General features: G+C 36.2%; 1 protein-coding gene across 2 annotated transcripts in view; it reads left to right on the top strand.

Moving 5' to 3' along the window:
• slc6a5 (solute carrier family 6 member 5) overlaps positions 1–27,431 on the top strand; it is a 42,598-nt gene that overhangs the window by 7,002 nt on the left and 8,165 nt on the right. For both annotated transcript variants that reach the window (XM_049473237.1, XM_049473236.1), the window contains exons 7-14: positions 229–361; positions 14,539–14,673; positions 14,958–15,061; positions 15,262–15,386; positions 15,842–15,954; positions 17,923–18,054; positions 24,644–24,743; positions 27,178–27,278. In XM_049473237.1, coding sequence (XP_049329194.1) covers positions 229–361; positions 14,539–14,673; positions 14,958–15,061; positions 15,262–15,386; positions 15,842–15,954; positions 17,923–18,054; positions 24,644–24,743; positions 27,178–27,278 — 943 coding nt within the window. The remainder of the gene's footprint in view (positions 1–228; positions 362–14,538; positions 14,674–14,957; positions 15,062–15,261; positions 15,387–15,841; positions 15,955–17,922; positions 18,055–24,643; positions 24,744–27,177; positions 27,279–27,431) is intronic.

Here is a 27,431-nt window from a genome sequence, read left to right as displayed (position 1 = left end):
GTAAAAAGAGCGAAATGTGTATTATTTATTGAAAAACTGCTACTATGAATGATTAATACAGATTGACAACGTTAGAATTTGATGCAACCCCCAGACGTGCACCACTAATATTTCAAGCGTTGCCTTACATTACTATTGCTAATTTTTAATGTTTTTCAGCAGGTATTTCAGTGAATTGAGTACGTATATTATGGTAAAGGTACACTTTTCTCTTCTGTTTTTGATCAGATATAATGTATTACACATCTCTAAAGGGATTGAATACCCTGGGGATATCCGCTGGCCCCTGGCTGCATGCCTCTTTTTGGCCTGGCTGATAGTCTACGCGTCTTTGGCGAAAGGGATCAAATCTTCAGGCAAGGTAAGGCATGTCTGGGGCTGAATCCTTCGCTCTGCGGGCTTTCTTTGTTTCTCTGTTGGGATTATAGATAAAGCTCAGCTCTGCTCTGCGCTTTATACGCTACAGGCTTATTTTAAGGAGTTGCCTCCCCCTTCTGGCGCTCACGTGTTATTGCAGCTTTTGTCTACTACGGCACTGATTCAGTGAATGGATTTTTTAGAAGAAGCATTTTCTGTTACTGTAACACGCACAGATTTATGTGGGTTTGCATGTTTGTTTGAAATAAAGGTAAAGGAAGTAGACAGTGGTATGAATGTCTTTAGGCAAATTTACTGACTCCTGACTGTAACCAAGATGCTAACTTTAAAATCCTTGTTTACTATTAGTCTTTAACCTTATATTAAAATAAAAATCCTATTGTCCTATTAATCTGATATCTCCAGTGCTCTTTAAAAAGGACTTGCCCAATTTAGTAGTAGTAGAATTCAGTCATTTTACCTCAAATAGCCCTGCTGTTACATTATTTGGGCAGTGCACTATTAAAGGGAACCTTGACTCTCAAGATTTAGGAGCCTTTAAAGTGATTTTTTAGAGGTGGTGTGGTGTGTCCATAGACACCATATTATGATGATTGTGGTGAAATATGTGCATGATGGGCTATAGACTGACCCAATGCTACCGTCTGTTAAACAGTGAATTGGTGAATTTATTTATGCCCACTATAGTATTCCATGCATTTTACAAAGTGCTAGAAGAGGCTCCACTATAAAAAAAAATTAAGGGTAGCTTAATTCATTCTGATAATGATTGTCCTTTATAAATCAGTTGTTGTTCAGACCGGCAATTTCAGTAAAATATATCATATATCTCCAGTTCTGTCAGGTTTGATGGTTTCTGATCATGAACAGCTCGCTTTAAATCTCACCACAGATGTTTAATAATATTCAGGTCTGGGTCTGAGATGATCTGAGATGATGATTCCAGAATGATGTACTTGTTTCTCTGCATGAATGCTTTAGTAGATGTTGAGCAGTGTTTAGAGTTTAGAGTTTAGTGTTTAGGGTTGTTGTCTCATTGAGGTATCCAGCCCCGGCACTTAAACTTCAACTTTCTCACTGATTTTTAAGCATTGTTCTTAAGAATCTGCTGATATTGACTAAAATCCATGCGACCCTCAACTTTAACAAGATAAACTTACTCAAACAGCCTTCAACACTGAGAACAAGCAGCCGAAGATATACAAGTATGAATATATACAAGTATGAATATATACAAGTATGAAGATATACAAGTATGAATATATACAAGTATGAATATATACAAGTATGAATATATACAAGTATGAATATATACAAGTATGAAGATATACAAGTATGAATATATACAAGTATGAAGATATACAAGTATGAATATATACAAGTATGAATATATACAAGTATGAATATATACAAGTATGAATATATACAAGTATGAATATATACAAGTATGAATATATACAAGTATGAAGATATACAAGTATGAATATATACAAGTATGAATATATACAAGTATGAAGATATACAAGTATGAATATATACAAGTATGAAGATATACAAGTATGAAGATATACAAGTATGAATATATACAAGTATGAAGATATACAAGTATGAATATATACAAGTATGAAGATATACAAGTATGAATATATACAAGTATGAAGATATACAAGTATGCCTAAAAGACAAAAGCCCAATGGAAATAACAACACAATGACAGTGAGTCAGTGACAGGAGGACACACCCAGTTTAAGAGAAATTCTTGAAAAAAAAATATTATACTAACTTAATGTAATATCACAAAACCTTAGCATTAGCAGCTCTCACATTTAAACCCATCTAAACCTTTAAATGCTTTGTTCGGGTTTTATAAGATAGACATTTAGTCTGCTGAGGCAGCTAGACCATGAACGTGTAATCCTAAGGGCTTTTGACATCTAATAGTTGGTGGTATTACAAGATGAAGGGTATTAAAAAGAGTTTATCCTGCTTTTTGGTGTAACTGTCTCTACCGTCTGAGGGAATAGTTCCTACTAGATGTCGGAACAATGCTGTGAGGATTTGATTGTATTCAGCAACAAAAGAGTTAGTGAGTTCATTATATTGGCTGATTCCCACGTCATTTGCACCTCCCAAACTTATTCCAAAAGTAGGAGATGAAGTACCATCATTACAGAGAACTTCCCAAAAAATCCAGAGATCAACTAGCTTGACCTTAACATGTTTTATTTTGCAAATAAATTAACATATTATCTTATTAATTAACTTCAGATTTGCTGAACTATTTAAATGTTTAAAATATTTTTTACTTGCAAAATAGAAAAAAACATTTTTGAAATACCTCTGCCCGCAGGTTAAAAAAGACACTTTAGGAAATACTTCTCTACTTGGATTAGACAAGCTATGCAATGAGCAGATGGAGAGACTGTGAGTGAGATGCAGTGCTGCTGTGGTTTCTGATAGCCAAAAATAAAGATAGATATTTTGTGTGATTTACTAAGAAATGTTAGTTAAACTTTACTGTTTTTTTGTGTGTCAATTTAGATAATATTTACTCAAAATATGGGTTACGTTCTACCCAGAAAAGTGAGTGCAAATCATTTTCTCAATATTATTTATCAAACCAGTTTTCCAGAATTTCTAGAAAACAGTTACCTAGGGTTATAAAGTAGAGGCACTGTAAAATAACAATAGGCTGTACTGTAAACTTACCATAAAATACACAGTCTATACAATTCTCAATACTAAGAGTCCAAACATTTAAATTACATCTGATTATTGCAAAGAATAGTTGTTTTTTATGGTAATTATTTATTTTAGTTTATTTAAATTTGATTTACACATTACTATTCTTATTATACAGTATATATGCTGTTGTCAAGGCTAGACAGTACTCAGACACAGATGCAGATGCAGAAAACTGTGATTTATTTTACAGCACAGAAACAACGGGTAGTCAATATACAGAAAAAGTTCAACAAGGGTGAACAGCAGCCAGAGAGAAAAACAAGTATCAAAAACGAGGGACAGTCCTGAGGTCATACACGGCAAGGCAGTAGCAGGCAAAAATCAGCAACGGTATAAACAGTCCAGGTAATACAAGTCCAATATCAGAGTGTAGGCAAAAATCTGAGTCGAGAATAAACAATCACGAGGTCATACACAAAGAGTAGATGTGATGTCAGTGTGTGGTGCATTCTGGGTAGTGTAGCACCAGACCTGACAGCTGTGACCTTTTCCACAGTGAATTACTGTTACTTTACAATCCTTTATCTTAAAATGTAAAAGAAGCTTTTTACAGTGTAGCTAAAATGTACAGAGCCAATATTTTAGCTTTAGTAGTCCCTAGCTTACCCATTACCTTAGCTTGCTAACGATAAGCTAGTCAGTAGTAACTGATATCAAGCGTGAAAAGAGCTTCATTTTATTCATTTTATTTAATCAGTGTGTATAATAAACTTTTACTTGTGATGTTTATTGGCTCTTTTTTGTGGTACTGCTCTGTTAGCTATATAGCTAACGCTAGCTACACTGCACTAGGAGAGAACTGGACCGGAGCTCCTACCTACCAAAATCATTACTAAAATAAACTATTCCTATTTATAACTTTAATATATTTTTTATCTGACAACATTTTGTTCATAATCAGTTTAGTGTAGGAGTCATGAGTATTTGTGTGTGCCTGGGTCAATCAATCAATTAATCAACCAATCAATTAATCAAAAGTGTTATGTGAAAGTCATACCCGTTTTGGCTGGGAAACTACCATATTTTACCCCCATTTTTCTAAAAAAAAAAGGTAACGGAGCTAACCATGTAAACTATGATGACACTGTTTCTGATAGCTGGTTAAAAATACACGTCTGAAACAAAACACAGTTCCAACCCACTGTGTGCTTAATAAAATGCAGCTTGTGTCTAGTCAGTTAGCTTAACTTTGGAATTAGATAGATAGGTAGTAGTATATAGTAAAATACATAAGAAACCAGGGCTATTGTAGCACCTAAAGGGGGCGCTTGTTTTTAGTTGCTGTTTTATAAGCAGAGCAAGCACAGCTGTTCCTCAAGCCAGACAAAAGAAACGGAGAGCTTAAACCACATGTGTCAAACACAAGGCCCGCGGGCCAGATGTGGCCCGCCACGTCTTTTTATGTGGCCCGCGAGAGCTTGTAAAATCTTAGTGTCTATAATAAATAGGTCAGAAGCGTGCTTTGACCAAAAACTACATTTCCTACAATGCTTGTCGATTGTGTTACCCGCGAAGTTACGGCTTACTGCCACTACACGGCAGTGTAGTCATTGATGTGGAAACCCTGCCGGAGGGAAGGCGTAACTTCGCGGGTGGAATTGAGACATACAAATGTTTATCCCATAATGTCCAGAAAAAGAGAAGCTGATGCAGACGGACGGCTGTGCTTCAAGGCGAAAGACCGGTATGCCTTTTGTGTTACGAGGAGTGTTTCTGACCAAAATAAACGCTTTTTAGGAGAGATAAGTTATGTGTAAATATTTATAAGACCTGGCACGTTTTAATGACGTTAATAAACATCACTGTGACAGCGCTAGTCACAGTTTCACCTCAGCAAAGGACGAGCACGTGAATCACTTATCTAACCAGCCTTTACTGATTTCTGCCCCCAATAACCCTTTCAATAACCTCTAATAGACTTTAATAGTCTTCAGTAGCCTTCAACAGTCTAACCTTGCAGCCGTGGTGTGTTCTAAACTCCGTAGTTATAAACATCCTGAGGTTAGCAGCGCGCTAACTGACCTGTTTATAATGTAATCCCAGCAGTGACTCCGTGACGGCTGCTCTAAACTGCTGCTGTTAGCTGCTTGGGCTGAAAGATGAACTGTAGAGAGCTGTATTATCCGGTTAGTGGGGTTAAAACCTTTATTTCCTACACAGATGAACTTAAACATTTTAAAACCGCTCCAGACTGGCTCAGCTGAGCCCTGTAGCCCGCGGCTGGGCTGTAGCTCTGACTGCAGGCTTGTGCTGCTGCAGCTCCGACTAGTGGTTGGATGAAGAACTGCTAAATCTGAGGAAATGCTAAATCTGTCACATGTTCTTAACAGCTCACAATTTTTTATTTTATATTTATTAAGGCTTATTTCAATATCAAACGTTTTGATCAAAGTTAATATAACTTGTATTTAATGTCATTATATTCACTTGTTTAGTTTGGTTCTTGATTGATGGAGTTTTTGGATTTCATAACATGACAAATTAAAAAGATTTATGTTAATAGAGCAACAAGCAAACATTTTTCCATGCAACTGTAATATTTGATTGAATAAATAATATATTGAGAGTTATTTAACATTAAGGAGTAATTACATTCATTTTATATTACATTTGGTTACATTTTATTACATTTATAAGTTACATCTGGCCCTCAGAGGACAGCCAATATGCCAATGTGGCCCTTGGCTAAAATGAGTTTGACACCCCTGGCTTAAACACTACTCGTGCATCTCGTGAGTCATAATAAAGTCTTAATCTGGCTTATCTAAGATGTTTTGATTTAAAGATACTACATCTTGTTGGCGACGAGGTGAAAAGCTGCCTGGGTGTGGAGGGTTGTTTGCTTAAAAAAAAGGAAAAACAACTCCACAAAAACAAATGGAAGAGAGAGGGACTGGATGAAAAGGAATTGCAATGGTAACTATAGGAAACCTCAAGGCATTTGACTCAAAAGAACAATCCTGGGATGAACACCGTGAAGTTTTGGAACAGTTTTCATTGCAAATGGCATCAGTGAAAATTAAAAGAAACTTGCCATTCTAAGTGTTGTTGGAGCAGCTACCTGCAATTTAATGAGGAACCTTCTGAGTCCAGAGAAGCCCAGATCCTATGCTGAACTGGTGAGTCTGTTTAAAAACCACTTCAACCCAAGACCCAGTGAAATAGTTCAGAGGTTTAAGGTCGAGTTTTAAGTTCCACTGAGACGGTCACTGAGTATGTATCAGAATTGAGACGACTAGCTCAGGATTGTAATTATGGAGAGACTTTGGAGCAAATGCTACGAGACCGACTAGTGTGCGGTATTAATGACCGAATCCAAAGGAGGTTGCTATCAGAGACGAATCTGACATTTGTAAAGCCTGGAAAATTGCACTGGCAGTTGAAGACGCAAATAAAAATGCACAGGACTTACAAGGCTTACAGGCTGTTACAACCGGTAATGCCATTCAGGTTAAAACAAAGAGGCCAGCTGAAAAGAAAAAGATTGAAAGCAGAGGAATGGTCGAATGTTACAGATGCAAAGGGAAAAAATAATTCTGCTACTGAGTGCAGGTTCCAGCAAGAGAAATGTTGTGTGGAAAAACAGGCCACATTTCCAGAGCGTGTAGGAACAGGAAGTCACGATACCCAGAGAGAAAAGATAAGCAGACATTTTCATGACATAGTGTGAAAAGTACTGAATTGAAGAGAGTGAAGCCATTTCAGACATCCCAAGTTGCAAAAGTTGATTTCAGGGAGGTTAAAAAATTAAATTTAGAGTATTCAGAGGTGAAATGAGTTTTATCTTTTTTCTTTTTGGAAGGCCCTGCCTCTGCTTTCCTTTTTTTTTTTGGAAAAAAGCCTTTATTTGACAAAAATTGACAGTTACAATATCACAAAAAATTGCACAACATCAAAACCATTTCAAATCATATTAATTATTAATATTGCCTCCGCCATGATCTGCTTTCTCTCACTCACTGAACAAATCCCATCCGGGAGGGGGGGGACAACACTGCCCGCCCACACTAAAAACTGATTGGCTGTCTCACAGACTCTTTGCAGAGAACAGGCCAATCAGAACTCTCTCTGTTTTCTCTCTTTTTATGCAATTAGAGAAAAAAAGTCTGTCGCCTGTGTGCGCATTTGGGGCATTCATTCTGAATTCCGGGAGATTATATGTGACTCGCGGGCATCAGGGAGCCACTACCGAAATGCGGGAGACTCCGGCAGCTTCAGGGAGACTTGGTTTGTCTGCCATTTCAAGTGGAAATAGAAAATTAAGCGGCCATCCAGTAAATTCGAGCTTGATACGGGCAGTAGTGTCACAACCATGAATGAAGCAGACTGCAGAGAAGCTTGCAAGGCTGCACACAGTCCCAAGTTAGCACCCAAAGATCTCCTGTTAAAAACATATACAGGGGAGCAAATCAACATAGCTGGAGTAGCTCAGGTCAAAGTGAACTACCAGAGCCAAGAAAAGACACTTCCTCTTGTGGTCGTAAAGGGTGCAGGGCCAAGTTTGTTAGGCCGTGGCTGGTTGGGAGAAATTCAGCTACATTGGGCCGAGCTGAAATACACCCATGGCAAAGAGATAACACTGCAACAAGTGCTACAGAAACATTCTGAGGTTTTCCTGAAAAAGTTAGGAACCTTGAAAGGAACTAAAGCTACTAGAAGCAGCTGACGCTACTCCACGTTTCTACAGACCTCGTGCATAACTAGGCTACTAAAAGAGGACATCATCACTCCAAACAAGTAGGCAGAATGGGCATCATCAGTGCTAAAGCCGGATGGCACAATTAGACAGTGTGGGGATTATAAAATGACTGTCAATCTAGTAGCTTCACTAGAGCAGTATCCAATCCCCAAAGTGGAAGATCTGTTTGCAGTTCTATCAGGAGAACAGAAATTTTCAAAACCTGATATGAGCCACGCATATCAACAGATCACTTTGGATGAGCAATCGAAAAAGCTTGTAACTTTAAACACACACAAAGGATTCTACACATACAATCGCTTACGCTTCACCTTATGGGGTAGGAGCGGTTCTGTCACACAAAATGGAAGATGGCAGCGAGAGACCTTTGTGCTTCATTTCCAAGACATTGACTTCGGCTGAACGGCAATATTCCCAGTTACACAAGGTCTGGGAAGGTCTGGCAGTGATTTTCAGACTTCAATGCTTCCACAAATACCTATATGGACGAAAATTCACAATCTACACAGACCACCAACCATTGATCACTTTGATGGTAGACTTAATAGACACTGCATCACTGAAAGCAGAACAGTTAAAAAAGTGGACAGCGAAAGATGTACTGTTACAGTTGCGTGAGTATGTTTTGAAAGGCTAGCAGCCTGTGACAGATCCTGCATTACAACCATATCACGCAAGACAGCTGGAGATGAGTGTCAAAGATGGTTGTCTGTTATGAGGTGCCAGGGTGGTGGTTCCACCCCAGGGCAGGAAAGCTATGCTGAAACAGCTGCATCAGGCACATGCAGGCATGTCTAGGATGAAGGGCCTGGCTAGATCGTATGTATGGTGGCCGGGAATGGTGGAAGAGGAAGTAAGGGACTGTGAAGAGTGCCAGAAGAATGCCAAGTCACCACAGAGTGCTCCACTACACCCTTGGGAGTGGCCCGAGAAACTGTGGTCCAGACTGCATGCATATTATGCTGGTCCTTTCCTAGGGAAGATGTTTTTAATGTTTGTGGATGTTCCATTAAAATGGATAGATGCATATGTCATGAATTCCTCCACCAGTCAAGCCACTATCGAGAAGATGAGGTAGAGCTTCAGCACATGTCATACCGGAGTGCCTGGTAATTGACAATGGAACAGCTTTCACAAGTGCAGAGTTTGCAGACTTCATGCAACATAATGGCATTCGTCATGTGACATCAGCTTCATTTCATCCTTCCTCTAATGGATTGGCTGAACGGACAGTACAAACCTTGAAAGAAGGACGGAAAAAAAATAACTGGAGGTACTGTTGAAACTAAGCTGGCCAGAGTCCTGTTTCATTACAGAGTTACGCCACATACAACAACAACAACAGGCCATTCTCCAGCTGAGCTGTTGATGTTAAGAAGGTTGAGATCAACCTTTGGTTTGCTTGTGCCAAATCTAAATGTAAGAGTACAAAAAAACAAGACCATGACAGAGGCACCAAAATGAGGGAATTCCAACAACAGAAGAAGGTGATGATGAGAAATTACAGTTATGGACCTAAATGGGTTCCTGGCGTTATTCTTACATGTACGGGGCCTGTGTCCTACACTGTTGTCACAGGATCAGGTCACACCTGGCGCAGACATGTAGATCTGCAAGGCATGTGCCACTGGGATTGGACAGTGTCCAATCTGACTAGGCTAGGATAACTGATGATGGAAGCACAGAACACCTGACTCCCTCTGCATCAGTGGAAATCTCCACATCTGAAATGAAAGAGCCTGTGGCTGCAGAGACTGAGTTAGAGCGTTTGAGCAGTCCTGTTCCACCAAGGGACGAGATGTTGGAACAGCGAGAGACATCCCCCAGAACACCTCAAAGACTATGGGCCCTATTTTAACGATCTATAGTTCCAAAGTTGGATTTAGGGCGTGTCCTCTGAAAAATACTCCTTGTGCAGCTCCAACGGCACAAAGGGTGTGTTTTAATTCCCTTACTTATTCATGGGTGTGTTTTGGGTGTAACATAAATAAACCAATCATTGTGTCTGTAGTCATTACCTTACCTTAGAAAGGTGTGCGCTGACTTCTGTTCATTCCTATTTTAAGAGCGCATAAGAAACTGACTGAGCGTCACGCTGTGAAGATACACCAGCAGCTTAGGGAAGAGTAAATTTATTTTATTCTTTATTCTGTTTATTGTTTATGTAAAAACTGGGTTTGCAACACTGAATATTAATCAAGCAATCGATTGTTTACACTGGAGGGGGACCCTCATTTACAGTTTAAAAGGGATTAAAAATATAAAAAAAATAAATAATAAAAACTGACATTTATTATAGACAAATAAAATATATACATCAAAAAGGAAAAATAGCACATTTTAAAAAGATCATAAAAATTGACATAAAAAGTAAAGAATTTATATCTTATGAATAAAATAATAATAGCAGTGAAATTAAAGTATAAGAATGATAAGAAATTATCAAATTTATACCAATAAACTAAGAACATGGGAATCATGGAAAAAATATATATATATATATAAAATCAATAATATAAAATATAAACTATATTAAAAAATTATAATTAAAAACAATCACAGGCTTTGTGATAGTGTGCAGAATAATAAAAGTTTCAGTTTCAGTTTCAATTAATTGAAACAGCTCATCAAAACCTCAACCTATCCTTTATATTTGAAAATATTTGATTAACTTACAGGTCCTTACTTATTTTTATTTAACTGAACTGAGGCGCAGCCCATTTTGCCTGATTTCTTTTGATTAATTATCTGTAAATATAGTGAGTTTATACCATGAATTTCACTACACTTGATAGGACCTTATTTATTAAAAGACTTTTTTTTAAGAAAACAGAGGTAATCCCGCACGGCGTGCGCTGCCACATCCGCTACGCACGCCTGCGGTCTTTTTTCAGTGCTGGACCAGATTTTCGTTAATGAATTAATATATTTAATATTTTAATACATTTGCCCTGGTGATAAAAAACGAAAGCTAACATATATCTTTATATTTCTGTGTATTTTAAAAGTTTTAAGTTTTATATAATTGACGGACAGCCCCAGAGGCCAGGGTGACAATGTGCTTTATTTTTCAGATATATATAAAAAAAAATAATAAAAGTGAATTTTTAGTTAAATAATAGCGAAGTGAAATAAAAAAAATATCTTTAGTCGATTTGTCCATTATGTTTAATTTTTATTTCTAAAGCATCTGTTAAAATTCTCAAACAGCAGAATTCCTGTCTGCTGAAATTAAATTACAGTTATTAAGTCTGTGTACTGAACGTAAATATAAATCCCTATAACTGTCATGCAGATTTTTAAGTACATTTTATTTTTATAGTTAATTGCTGAAGGCTCTGGGTAAGTTTTTTGTTACTGTGGTAAGGAAGTGATTTATGTTTTTTTTTTGGAGCGCAGGGCGCAGGGTGATCATGATTCAGTTTTGCGCGTCAGTGACAGCTGAATTTCGACGTCCTTTCACAGGATCAATCGCGCAATGCGTTTTTCCGCCACCAAGATAGAAACACGCCAGAAATTTACCTGAACACGCTTCATTTCCAGACCACCACGCCCATCAGCGTTAATATATTCCAGAAGTCCATTGCTATTTTAAGGATGCGTGCGCAAGGCGTAAAAATAGACTGTTGACGGGGTGTACGATGGCAACGCGCCACGCGGGATGTACGATAGGGCCCCTATGTAAGATAAAAAAAATCCGGAAATTATTGTTCAAAGTGAACTCAGTGACACTGGTACTTAAAGTTGGAACTTGAATTCTAATGTTAAATGTTGTGACAGTATTATTGGTGTTATGAGAAGTTGCTGGGGAAGTTCAGCTTTAGGGGGAGAGGATGTAGTAAAGTAGAATACATAAGAAACCAGAGCTATTGCAGCACCTACACTAAAGGGGACGCTGTTACCTGTTTAGTTGTTATTTAGTTGCTGTTTTATGACTTGACTTTTAAGACTTAAACTTGCTTAGCCAAGCTGTTTTGATTTAAAGATACTACATAGGTAGTCATAGTTTGAGAAAAATATTATATAAATGTAATGTTTAACTTGCCCTGATGTCCCTGATCAGCCAATAGCTATTTCATTTTCAAATTGTGTTCATTAACTACAGTTTGCTAGAAGCCAGATGTAGAGGACAGCTAGAATTTAGTACAATACTGGGTAATGTTGGTAGTTTAATGCAGTTTCTTAATCCCCGGTCACTGCCCTAATATTGTGTGTTTTCCACTTGATCCAACTGATAAACTAACAGCTAATAAGCATTCCTTTATTGAGTTTACTTGTTAACATCCCTTAGCCCTCTATGGATCCGAAATTAATTATTATGTATATCAGCAGTGGATTAGACACATCATACCACCACTTACTTTAATAAGTGCCTTTAAATCAGAGACATCTCTAGAACATGCAGAACAGTGTTAATATGCAGTAGAATATGCAGGAACAGGGTTGAGAAACACTGATATAACCTGACTTCTGTTCATTTGTAGTTTACAGTAACACCACAGTAATACCACAAATCAACCAGTTATAATGTAGGATATGATTCTGTATAGTGTTTCAATATTATTTATGTATATATTAAATAAAACTGGACCCAAAATTGAACCTTGTGGTACTTCTTTAGACACAGATGCCAAATCTAATTTAGAATTATTTAATGACATGCATTGTTTTCTGTCAATAAAGTAGTTTTGGGTCCATTCCAGAGCAGATTCATCAAAGCCAATCATTTCTAAATCACCTGTGATAAAAGCTTTTGTTAAGTCAATAAAAACAGCTGCACAATGTTTCTTCTTGTCCATATCTAAATAGTGCTGTGTCCTTCTCTAAAACCAGACTGATATTTAGATAAAATAGAATTTTTGAGAAGAAATTATTTAAATTGTTGGTACGAAAAAATATTTTAAAATCTTTGCTAAACACGACAGTTTTGAGATTGGTCTATAATTATTTAGCTCTGTTGTCTCACCACCTTTATGCAGAGGAATTATGAGCTGTTTTCCAGACCCTGGGAATTCTGCAGGATAAATTTGAAAAAATAAAATTTTATGAAATGTTTTCTAAAATAATTGGGGCTGCGAGGTGCAATAAAAAGGGGTCCAGCTCATCTTCTCCAGTGGCCTTTTGTGGATTAATTTTAGCCAGGGCATTAGCAACTAAATATGGAGAAAATGGCTGAAGTGAGAAGAGACCATGTGTTTTAGAAACAGTAGAACTGAGGTCAGTTTTATTCAATATGTTTGTGCTATTTCTATTAAAGATGTGGCCAGCTGCAGCAAAATGTGAGTTGAAAGCTTGACATATTTCCTTCTTGTCAGAAATCAGCTGATCTGAACTAAAACGCTGGTTGGACTATATTGTATATGTCTATATTTTTTTATCTGGAAACATTTTGTTGATAATCGGTTTGATGTAGGAGTGGTGCGTATTTTGTGGGTGTGCCCGGGTATATTACTAGTGAGCTATGTGTGTTGGTGTACACCATTTGCTAAAGCTCATCACTTTTTTTTCTGCTTTTGTCAGTTTGTCGTCTGTGATAAGCATGCTGTGCAATGTCTGCAGTAGGTATAGTTTAAACCAGCTTTAAGCCTATGTTGTTAGCAAAATATATTTTTCTCTCAGTGGAAATTAAATCAAGTCACATAAGGCTTAGATTGATTATGAAAAGCTTTTTCTCTCCAAGATTTTAAAGTAAAAGTAAGCCTTAGCTAACTGTAAATAAACAGAAGTGCTTTACTCATCCAAATAAACAGTTTACAGAAGAAAAGATTAACTGTCTTTAATCACACCTACACATATTGTAAAGGGGACTCTGCGGTGAATGTGCGGGTAATATTTAATACTATTTAATAATCAGGTGCTTCAAACCAAAATTGTTGCCGTTCATCTGTGCAGACTCTGGGGTGTATCAGCTCGCAAAGTCAAAAACTTCAATGTTCAATGTTTTTCTTTATTTTTTATGTAATTTATTTACTACATTGTGGATTAATATTAAAACCATGAAAACTATTAATTGACGCATATGGAATTATCTAGTAAACAAAAAGATGCATGGCCTTTACAATCCCCTGACCTAAACCCAACTGAGATGGTGATTTGAGCTTCACAGCTAAAACCAGCAACTATTGTTCAGCACCTCCAGGAACTCTTTCAAAACGCTTAGAAAACTATTCCAGATGACTCTCACTCTTGAAGACACTGAGATTAAAATACCAAGAGTGTGCAGATCTGTCCTTAAAGATAAATGTATAAAACATATTCTGTTTGGTTTAAATTTTATGTTTATAAAATCATGTGTTACTATTAAAAAAAACTAATATATATATATATATATATATATATATATATATATATATATATATATATATATATATATATATATATATATCAAAATCTGTATAATATTGATGATTACAACACAATTTTACGTTTTTAGGGTGTAATAGTGAATAAATACTGCATATTTGGCAGTGTTGAATCGATGTTTGTGGTTCGATTGAGTGCGCTGTTTTGGGGGAGGAGTCAACAAAGACGTTCTTTAACCTCGTTCATTAATTTTCAGCTCTTTGGGACACTCGGAGAACTGGCTCGTTCTTTACTCACATCATTCGTTAGTTCGTTCGGTATTTGCTAAGATTGATCGTTTTCGGGAAACCCACCCCTGCACAGTAAAAACTGGTTTCTAATTCTCTCTTTTTTGTCTTTGCTCTGTTCCACAGGTAGTGTATTTTACAGCCACTTTCCCATATGTGGTGTTGGTCATCCTGTTAATCCGCGGGGTCACTCTGCCTGGGGCCGGCTCTGGGATCCTGTACTTCATTACACCGAAGTGGGAGAAACTCAACGATGCTAAAGTAAGAGAAAGAGCTGAGTGCTGAACACACTGACAGCAGTCCAATAATACAGCAGTGTCTAGAATATGTGTTTTATTTTAGTCTACATTTATCATATAATGTGATGTGGGACTGAGTGAACATTTACTAACTGCTCTTACACATTATCCCTCCGGTTTTAGTCAAATTAATTCAACTTAAATTAATGCTTATGTTAATATGTAATATAAACAATTAATTAAAGTGGCATACACTAACCTAGCATATTCTTGTCTTTATTAAGCCTCTTTCTCTGTTTTGCCAAGGTGTGGAAAGATGCTGCAACTCAGATTTTCTTCTCACTGTCTGCAGCGTGGGGCGGTCTGATAACGCTTTCCTCATATAATAAATTCCATAATAACTGTTACAGGTAAAAAACACTTTTGCAGCTCTGTTAACAGTTTAGCTTGCAGTAGCAAATGATGGAAACCCCCTGCTGTACTTTAAATAGTTATTGAACACTAAAAAAGAAAGCATTGTTTATTTATTTATTTATTTTTGCTGATACTGTACAAGTATATAACTCGAATAAAGGGGAACTCTACTGACTTCACTGTCTCCTCTTGGCAGGGACACCATCATTGTGACGTGTACCAACAGTGCCACCAGCATTTTTGCTGGGTTTGTTATTTTTTCAGTCATTGGCTTCATGGCCCACGAACTGAAGGTGCCAATTGAGAGTGTAGCAGATGAAGGTAAGACTACAATAACTGCTTATTAGAATGTAATAATACTGTGAAGTCAGTTGCGATGAAAGAAGTCAATTACTTAATACATTTAGATTAATAATAATCTCTTTCTGATTCAAATACCAACAAAATGAACATTCAGCATAACTGCTTCTATTTCTTTAATACTACAATAAAAAAAACTGGTAGACCACAGATAACTCTGAATTCTACACACAAATCTGCACTGTTTATGTATTGTGTAGTGTGAACATTCACCTTATTCCTCTGGAGGAACATTTAAATCAATTCAACACACAAATTCAACCATTTAACCAACAATTACATTTTACACAAGCAAATAACTGTTTTGTGTGGCATTACAACCACTAAGGGTTAGATAAAAACACTTATCATGTTTTAATTTTAATTTGTTTACTATTCTGCCATGTATGTGTGTGTGCATGGGTGGGTGTGTTTAGGGCCTGGTATAGCATTTGTTGTTTACCCTGAAGCCCTCACGAGATTGCCAGTCTCTCCATTTTGGGCCATCATCTTTTTCCTCATGCTCCTCACACTGGGGCTGGATACTATGGTGAGTTGAAGTGGAACAACATACACATTCACTTCTATATTTTATATATTTTGTGTTATATGGTTACAGAGTTTTAATTTTATTTTTATACTCATACAAATTAAAATTTCAAAGCATACAAATGTAAAATAGTAAGAATGACTACAGTGGTAGTTCTTACTCAACTGCTATGAATGCACTTTAGTAATTCTTGCTATTTTACATTTGTATGCTTTAAAATTACAGTTTTAGATTTAGATTTGAAATGTTATAGAGCACTTTACTGCAGGTCAGATTTTCCAAATTGTTCAAAATAAGCGTATAAAAAAGGAAATCTGTTACCATCTTCTATAGAAATAGAGGGATAATTCTTAACAAATTTGCTTTACTAACACAACACAACTCATAAAGGTATAATAATAAATAAAATAGCAAGCCATCCAATGAGACGTATATATCCTAAATTGTGGATGGAAGCAAAAGTGACCTAATAACAACAGAAATTCCTTAAGTGGACCCAACAGTCAACCTGTAAGCTTATTAAAAAATTTTGGGCAAATTATTAGAGAAGGTAATCTGATCATACCAAGTTACAGTCATATGAAAAAGTTTGGGCACCCCTATTAATCTTTTAGTTCTAAATATTTGGGTGTTTGCATTTCAGTTTGATATATCTAATAACTGATGAACACAGTAATATTTCAGGATTGAAATGAGGTTTATTGTACAGAAAATGTGCAATATGCATTAAACCAAAATTTGACCAGTGCAAAAGTATGGGCACCCTTATCATTTTATTGATTTGAATACTCCTAACTACTTTTTACTGACTTACTGAAGCACAAAATTGGTTTGGTAACCTCATTGAGCTTTGAACTTCATAGCCAGGTGTATCCAATCATGAGAAAAGGTATTTAAGGTGGCCAATTGCAAGTTGTTCTCCTATTTGAATCTCCTCTGAAGAGTGGCATCATGGGCTCATCAAAACAACTCTCAAATGATCTAAAAACAAAGATTGTATAACATAGTTGTTCAGGGGAAGGATAGAAAAAGTTGTCTCAGAGATTTAACCTGTCAGTTTCCACTGTGAGGAACATAGTAAGGAAATGGAAGAGCACAGGGACAGTTCTTGTTAAGCCCAGAAGTGGCAGGCCAAGAAAAATATCAGAAAGGCAGAGAAGAAGAATGGTGAGAACAGTCAAGGACAATCCACAGACCACCTCCAAAGAGCTGCAGCATCATCTTGCTGCAGATGGAGTCACTGTGCATCGCTAAACAATACAGCGCACTTTACACAAGGAGAAGCTGTATGGGAGAGTGATGCGAAATAAGCCATTTCTGCAACAATGCCACAAACAGAGTCGCAAAAGCACACCTCAGGCGACTCTGTTTGTGGCGTGAAGTTCAAAGCTCAATGAGGTTACCAAACCAATTTTGTGCTTCAGTAAGTCAGTAAAAAGTAGTTAGGAGTATTCAAATCAATAAAATGATAAGGGGGCCCATACTTTTGCACCGGTCAAATTTTGGTTTAATGCATATTGCACATTTTCTGTTAGTACAATAAACCTCATTTCAATCCTGAAATATTACTGTGTCCATCAGTTATTAGATATATCAAACTGAAATGGCTGCTGCAAACACCCAAATATTTACAACTAAAAATGATTAAGATAGGGGTGCCTACAGTCATATGACTGTATATATCCAAGAGCAATCTAGTAACTAATTCCCGTCATTCCAATAAGAAAACACATTCAACATGCACAGCATTATTACAGAGGGCCAGAGAGTAATACATTACCTATTGGAGTCCCACAAATAAGTTATCTTGACCCATTATTATTCTCATTATACATAAATGACCTGCCTCTGGTACTGAATAAATTTAAGCTAAAACATCAAGTGGACCTTTATGATCAATTACAGCAAATAAAAGATTGAAAAACTTTGTCTTTCTCGCTCTCTTTCTCTATCTCCCTTTCTTTACAGTTTGCCACCATTGAAACCATAGTGACCTCTGTGTCAGATGAATTCCCTAAATACCTGCGCAAACACAAGCCTATCTTCACCCTGGTGTGCTGTTTATCCTTCTACGTGTTGGGATTCCCTATGATCACCGAGGTTAGAGACACACTTCTTAAATGTTTAAAGGACCAGTTTAGAAAAGACTTTTACGAAGTGTTTATTAATGGTTATTAATTGTGCTGAGCTCTCTGTGCTGTGCTGTGACTGTGTTGAGCTCTCAACAGTGTAGAGAGAGTGTTCTCTTGATGCCAAAGGTGGGTTTGTGCACTGCTGTGTGTCCGCTTGTGTAACAGTCGGGGTGTACCTGTGTTGGGGTTGTGCCTGTGTTTTGCAATCTATTTTTTTACATTTTATTTCAACAAAGAAAAAACAGAATAACACGCTAAAAGATTAAAAACATTGGCCAAAGATATGTCCTTTAGCTTTTTCACAACTCTATCACAGAATTACTGATTATTACTAAACAGGTCAGTGGAGTGATACATGCAAAAATGAAATTAAATAGTAAGAAAAGAAAAACAGGACTTAAAATTAACAGTAAGTCGTATAATGAAACCATGTAACATATACTAAACGTAAACTTTGTAAGGTTCTCATCAATTTTAACAACTCTTTTTCAGTTTGAGACCAGGACATGCCGTGGTACATTCCAGAGGAGCGATATCATGTAGATTTGTAATACAGAGGGTGGCTGCAGGAATGGAGGGTTTAACCCACATTTATGTATTGTCTTTTTGACTGCTTTAAAACTGGCGAGAAAAATCCTTTTCTAATGGACAGAAAGCATTTCTGCAGTCATCTAACAAAAAAAAATATTCTTGAATCATTTTCATAGGTTGTCCCAGAATTTTAAAGAGGGTGTCTTTAACACGCACCCACGGTCAGGCATGTCCTAAACATATGCATGTATGTACCAACTACCGTCAAACCACATAGATGACAGTATTGGTTTGGTCTAATTTTAAATTGGTACAATATGTTGGGAGTAATATATAATTTGTGAATAGTCTTAAATGAATCAATTGATGAGCTATTTTTTTAAAAACACACTGTGTCCCAGTTTAAGTGCCCTCTCACAAAATATAGGTGTTGCCAGATTGGAGTAAACTTGTTAAAGAAGTGATGTATAAGGGACACGCCTGTGTTGATAATTCACTTTCAAGATAGCAATTTACCTGAAACTGACCTGAACACACCTAACTTCCATACCACCAAAAGCCCTGATGATATTTAAACAGGGTGTAAAAGAGGGCCCAATTTAGCTTGCTTTGGTGATGAGCACAGTGTATTATAATATAGATATCATATTTGGTCTTAAGACTCTATGGCTGTATAGTAGGGACCCACAGTTATTTTTAGCACCAGAGCTTCAAGGCTAACTTAGGTAGCAAGTCTGTAGCAAGCATGTTTGACGTGGGCCTATAACAAAAGCCTTAAAGGAAAGTTTATTCACTCTGTACAGTTTGGGCACACAGATCATTTTTATCTATTTATTTTATTAGATTTCAAATAATACATATCAGTTTTCACATCATTTGCATAATTATTGAGGCAAATACTAAAAACAATTTATGTGGATTTATAAGGTCAGATTTAATCAGTGATTCAACATACATATACACATATAGGTAAAATAAACATTATTGTTTTATTCTATAAACTACAGACAACATTTCTTCTAAATTCCAAATAAAAATATTCTCATTTAGAGCATTTATTTACAGAAAATGAGAAATGGCTGAAATAACAAAAAAGATGCAGAACTTTCAGACCTCAAATAATGCGAAGAAAACAAGTTCATATTCATAAAGATCAGAAATCAATACATCGTGTAACCATGGTTTTGTAATCACAGTTTTCATGCATCTTGGCATCATGTTCTCCTCCACCAGTCTTACACACTGCTTTTGGATAACTTTATGCTGCTTTACTCCTGGTTCAAAAATTCAAGCAGTTCAGTTTGGTGGTTTGATGGTTTGTGATCATCCGTCTTCCTCTTGATTATATTCCAGAGGTTTTCAATTTGGTAAAATTAAAGAAACTCATCATTTTTAAGTGCACTCTTTTTTCAGAGCTGTATAATCTAAAACTAAATTCATTTTCAGTTTACGCCTCATTCTTACAGATTGCCTGGTCTTATGTGACTGGAAATTACTCCCCGAAGGCAGTGTAAAGATGACTGCTGGTTGAACTGACTTGCCTTAAAGGACTTTCCCACTTGCACCATAATACTCTCTTTTACCTGCTGCTTACAACGTAACCAGACAGCTCTTTTTGCTGAGGGGCAGTCTGTAAACATGCAGTTAATTATATTGTAATAATGCTCAAAAAAATTAAAGAATATTATAAAGAAAACATTATAATAACACATTGAAACTTGATGAATTAAGTTTTCAAAAGCGTTACTGAAAAGCTTTACTATTTATTTTGTATAAATAGTTGAGAAGAAAATTACATAATAAAACTATCAATAGAAACCAAAAACATCAACCCTTTGAAGACTGGACTCAAAATCATATCATACCTTACCCTGAAATCATACCTCATCCTGAAATCATACTTCATCCTGAAATCATACCTCATCCTGAAATCATACTTCATCCTGAAATCATACTTCATCCTGAAATCATACCTCATCCTGAAATCATACTTCATCCTGAAATCATACCTCATCCTGAAATCATACTTCATCCTGAAATCATACTTCATCCTGAAATCATACCTCATCCTGAAATCATACTTCATCCTGAAATCATACTTCATCCTGAAATCATACCTCATCCTGAAATCATACTTCATCCTGAAATCATACCTCATCCTGAAATCATACTTCATCCTGAAATCATACCTCATCCTGAAATCATACCTCATCCTGAAATCATACCTCATCCTGAAATCATACCTCATCCTGAAATCATACTTCATCCTGAAATCATACCTCATCCTGAAATCATACTTCATCCTGAAATCATACTTCATCCTGAAATCATACCTCATCCTGAAATCATACCTCATCCTGAAATCATACCTTACCCTGAAATCATACCTCATCCTGAAATCATACTTCATCCTGAAATCATACCTCATCCTGAAATCATACCTCATCCTGAAATCATACTTCATCCTGAAATCATACCTCATCCTGAAATCATACTTCATCCTGAAATCATACCTCATCCTGAAATCATACTTCATCCTGAAATCATACTTCATCCTGAAATCATACCTCATCCTGAAATCATACTTCATCCTGAAATCATACTTCATCCTGAAATCATACCTCATCCTGAAATCATACTTCATCCTGAAATCATACTTCATCCTGAAATCATACCTCATCCTGAAATCATACCTCATCCTGAAATCATACTTCATCCTGAAATCATACTTCATCCTGAAATCATACCTCATCCTGAAATCATACCTCATCCTGAAATCATACTTCATCTTGAAATCATACCTCATCCTGAAATCATACTTCATCCTGAAATCATACTTCATCCTGAAATCATACCTCATCCTGAAATCATACTTCATCCTGAAATCATACTTCATCCTGAAATCATACTTCATCCTGAAATCATACTTCATCTTGAAATCATACCTCATCCTGAAATCATACTTCATCTTGAAATCATACCTCATCCTGAAATCATACTTCATCCTGAAATCATACCTCATCCTGAAATCATACTTCATCCTGAAATCATACTTCATCCTGAAATCATACCTCATCCTGAAATCATACTTCATCCTGAAATCATACCTCATCCTGAAATCATACTTCATCCTGAAATCATACTTCATCCTGAAATCATACCTCATCCTGAAATCATACTTCATCCTGAAATCATACTTCATCCTGAAATCATACCTCATCCTGAAATCATACTTCATCCTGAAATCATACTTCATCCTGAAATCATACCTCATCCTGAAATCATACCTCATCCTGAAATCATACTTCATCCTGAAATCATACTTCATCCTGAAATCATACCTCATCCTGAAATCATACCTCATCCTGAAATCATACTTCATCTTGAAATCATACCTCATCCTGAAATCATACTTCATCCTGAAATCATACTTCATCCTGAAATCATACCTCATCCTGAAATCATACTTCATCCTGAAATCATACTTCATCCTGAAATCATACTTCATCCTGAAATCATACTTCATCTTGAAATCATACCTCATCCTGAAATCATACTTCATCTTGAAATCATACTTCATCCTGAAATCATACCTCATCCTGAAATCATACTTCATCCTGAAATCATACTTCATCCTGAAATCATACTTCATCCTGAAATCATACCTCATCCTGAAATCATACTTCATCCTGAAATCATACCTCATCCTGAAATCATACTTCATCCTGAAATCATACCTCATCCTGAAATCATACTTCATCTTGAAATCATACCTCATCCTGAAATCATACCTCATCCTGAAATCATACTTCATCTTGAAATCATACTTCATCCTGAAATCATACTTCATCCTGAAATCATACCTCATCCTGAAATCATACTTCATCCTGAAATCATACCTCATCCTGAAATCATACTTCATCCTGAAATCATACTTCATCCTGAAATCATACCTCATCCTGAAATCATACCTCATCCTGAAATCATACTTCATCTTGAAATCATACTTCATCCTGAAATCATACTTCATCCTGAAATCATACCTCATCCTGAAATCATACTTCATCCTGAAATCATACCTCATCCTGAAATCATACTTCATCCTGAAATCATACCTCATCCTGAAATCATACTTCATCTTGAAATCATACCTCATCCTGAAATCATACTTCATCTTGAAATCATACTTCATCCTGAAATCATACCTCATCCTGAAATCATACTTCATCCTGAAATCATACTTCATCCTGAAATCATACCTCATCCTGAAATCATACTTCATCCTGAAATCATACCTCATCCTGAAATCATACTTCATCTTGAAATCATACCTCATCCTGAAATCATACTTCATCCTGAAATCATACTTCATCCTGAAATCATACTTCATCCTGAAATCATACCTCATCCTGAAATCATACCTCATCCTGAAATCATACTTCATCCTGAAATCATACCTCATCCTGAAATCATACTTCATCCTGAAATCATACTTCATCCTGAAATCATACTTCATCCTGAAATCATACCTCATCCTGAAATCATACTTCATCCTGAAATCATACCTCATCCTGAAATCATACTTCATCCTGAAATCATACCTCATCCTGAAATCATACTTCATCCTGAAATCATACTTCATCCTGAAATCATACCTCATCCTGAAATCATACTTCATCTTGAAATCATACCTCATCCTGAAATCATACTTCATCCTGAAATCATACTTCATCCTGAAATCATACTTCATCCTGAAATCATACCTCATCCTGAAATCATACTTCATCTTGAAATCATACCTCATCCTGAAATCATACTTCATCCTGAAATCATACTTCATCCTGAAATCATACCTCATCCTGAAATCATACTTCATCCTGAAATCATACCTCATCCTGAAATCATACTTCATCCTGAAATCATACCTCATCCTGAAATCATACTTCATCCTGAAATCATACCTCATCCTGAAATCATACTTCATCCTGAAATCATACCTCATCCTGAAATCATACTTCATCCTGAAATCATACTTCATCCTGAAATCATACTTCATCCTGAAATCATACCTCATCCTGAAATCATACTTCATCTTGAAATCATACCTCATCCTGAAATCATACTTCATCCTGAAATCATACTTCATCCTGAAATCATACTTCATCTTGAAATCATACCTCATCCTGAAATCATACCTCATCCTGAAATCATACTTCATCTTGAAATCATACCTCATCCTGAAATCATACTTCATCCTGAAATCATACTTCATCCTGAAATCATACCTCATCCTGAAATCATACTTCATCTTGAAATCATACCTCATCCTGAAATCATACTTCATCCTGAAATCATACCTCATCCTGAAATCATACCTCATCCTGAAATCATACTTCATCCTGAAATCATACTTCATCCTGAAATCATACCTCATCCTGAAATCATACTTCATCTTGAAATCATACCTCATCCTGAAATCATACCTCATCCTGAAATCATACTTCATCTTGAAATCATACCTCATCCTGAAATCATACTTCATCCTGAAATCATACCTCATCCTGAAATCATACTTCATCCTGAAATCATACTTCATCCTGAAATCATACCTCATCCTGAAATCATACCTCATCCAATTTCCATAAATTCCTAGACTCTCAATTGGTTTTAGGTTTGCGAAACCAGGAGGATCTCAGGATTTACTGCACAATATAAGGTCTGACAACGGCTCTGAGGATTTAATCTCCATACCTAACAGCATTAAGGGTACCTGGTTGTCTGTGTGACCCTCAACTAACTCAACATCAAACCGCTCATGCTGGATGATGCAGCAGTGTCACATGTGCTCAGTGTGAACCTGCTCTCATCTGCGAAGAAAATGGGTTACCAGTGATGGATCTGCCAGTTCTGGTGTTCTTGTGTGTGGGGAAGGAATCTAAGCCATAATTCCTGTGTTTGTCTTATCCTATATTACATTTTAGAATTATATTGCAACTGGGAATTTGATGTGTGTATTTCTACTACAGAGTGGGATGTATATGCTTCAGCTGGTGGACACTTATGCAGCGTCCTATTCTCTGGTCATCATTGCAATATTTGAACTAATTGGAGTCTCGTATATCTACGGTGAGTACAGTAACATCACTGTTCATAATAACCACAGTCTACCTACTTTAGGATCAGTTTTTATGTTAATTATTATATGGTTTGAAAGCTGGATTATATTATTTAGTCAATCATTTTTAGTCATCAGTTTTTAGAAAAATATGCTACTCTAATTTTATTTTTTTTTTCTCCCATGACTGCTGCGTAAAATGAAAGTTTTTAATGTTCTAAGATGAGTGTTATTCATTTTGTAAATGTGATATTGTAATTGTGTATGAACAATATTTTTACTATGATTTTTTACTATGTTCAAACTCTCTTTTTGTGAAATTCTGGTCAGTTCTGCACTGTCTACTCATTTTATTGTTTGTTGGAACAACGGCAACAGATTAATTGCAATGGCTTCCAGTCCCCATGATTTACACCCTATTTTATTTAGTTTCCTGCATGGATTTAAAGCACGTTTGAGTAAACATTTAAAAACAGCATGTTAATTAGCTCTCTGTTCTGCTGACACTATAATACAGTATGATAATTATATATTATATATTATAATACTGTCTCTCCCCCGAACACATGCCAGCAGAAGGGTAGGCTAATATACACACTAACTGTGCTTAATGGCTTTAATTGCATATAATATGTTAAAAAATGTAAAATAAATAATTGGATCAAATCTACAGTGCTAAAATATTTTATACCCTTCTACACCATGCCTGACATTTGGCGTAATTGTACCAATAGTCACTGTGTGTAATTCTGGGACAAGCACTTTCCATAATCACAAAAAGAAAAATACAAATCATTTAACAGTTTTATTAATACAAATAACTTAATTTACACAGAACCTTCCCCACATGTGTCCTCTTATTAAATCCCCCATAGACCCTTTTAATGATTTTTAAAGTTTTAAACATAGAAAGGGACTTGGAATTCTGCATTTAAATAACATAAGCCTACTGCAAAAAGATAAAATGGACCAATTGAAAATTTTAAGTGCTCAGGCTGATCCCGATATTAAAAATCTTGACAGAAACCTGGCTCAGATTAGAAACTAATAAAATTTTTTAAAAGTTTAATACTTGCACTATAAAGGTTTCACCAGGGAAAATCCTGCTCCATCCTCTGCAACAGATTTATCAGAGTTATCAGAGCTTTTATTATACATCTTCAAAAATGCTGGTTCTAAGTGATTTTAAACTGAACTGGTTTTCTAATGCATCCGATCATTTAAAAGAAGTTTACAAACGGGCTCTCGGTGCAAAAAACAATAGGTGAGGACGGTCTGGACCCCTACCTTCTGCGTCTCGCAACCCCAGTTATTTTAGAACATATTACATACATTTTTAATCTTTCTATTTTATCTTGCAGAATTCCCAGTATCTGAAAACAGCTCATGTTTATCCTCTGCATAAAGGAGGAGACGCGGCAGATCTAACTAATTACAGACCAATCTCAAAACTGTCTTGTTTATCTAAAATTTAGAATCCGCTGTGAATAACCAGCTAAAGTCTTTTCTCTATGAAAACTCTATCCTGTATAACTATCAATCTGGATTTAGAGAAAGACACAGTACCATCTCTGCAACCACTCTGGTTTTAAATGATCTATACATGGCCCTAGACAAGAAGTACTGTGCTGCCATTTTTATTGATCTCACTAAAGCTTTTGATACTGTTGATCATGATCTACATAGGGTCCTTACATATGATTGGTTTTAGCAATAAAGCAACCCTGTGGGCCCAGGATTACCTTTCTTATGTGTCTATATAAATATCTCGGCATCTGGCTCGATGAAAAACTTACTTTTAATTCCCATATTACCAAACTCGCCATTAAGTGCAGACAAAAGCTTTGATTCCTTTATGGTAATAAATCCTGTTTACCCGTGCTGCTAGAAAAAGAATAGTGGAGGAATCATACTAGCAGTGCTGGACTATGGTGATGTAATTTATAAAAAAGCATCCGCCAGCGCTCTCAAACCATTAGACTCAATCTACCTTTCTGCTCTGAGATTTATTACTGGCAAAACTTACACTACTCACCACTGCTCACTACTCACCACTGCTCACTACGACAGAGTTGATTGGTCCTCACTAGCTGCACGAAGAGAATCTCATTGGCTATTTTTTTTATTTATAAATAACTTTCTTTCCAATTGCCAATTTATATCTCTTTTTCAATCTCATTTAATAACAGTAATTATTATACTCGCTCCAGTGGCTGGATCACCTGTTAAGGACCAAGATTAATTAGAGTTATGAGATTGACATAACGACATAATGTGGGGTCAAATTAAAGGTCTTAGGTTTAAAGGGGTTCAAATAGGACTATTAACATCTTACAATATAAGAACATAATCCCAATCATTTTTATCCATTGTGTTTACTTAGTAAGGAGAGTCCATCAAAATAAATGAGCCTGTCTGTCTGTCTCTCTCTCCTCCACCCTGTAGGTCTGCAGCGGTTTTGTGAGGACATTGAAATGATGATTGGTTTTCAGCCAAACAAGTTCTGGAGGATATGCTGGGCCTTTGTCACTCCTACCATCCTCACAGTAAGTCCATTCAGCATTGACACCCCTCAAATGAGGAGCTGTTTTCCCAGCTAATTTTATTAGGTTTTTGAAGGACATTAAAGGAGATCTCCGGTTTAAAATTTACTTTTGTTCTAGTGAATCAAGATAAAGAATACTAACCTTTGTTAAATA

This window comes from Astyanax mexicanus, unplaced genomic scaffold (genome assembly GCF_023375975.1).
Source record: "Astyanax mexicanus isolate ESR-SI-001 unplaced genomic scaffold, AstMex3_surface scaffold_35, whole genome shotgun sequence".
Taxonomy (NCBI): Eukaryota; Metazoa; Chordata; class Actinopteri; order Characiformes; family Acestrorhamphidae; genus Astyanax; species Astyanax mexicanus.
This window is presented reverse-complemented; position numbering and strand designations above follow the sequence as displayed.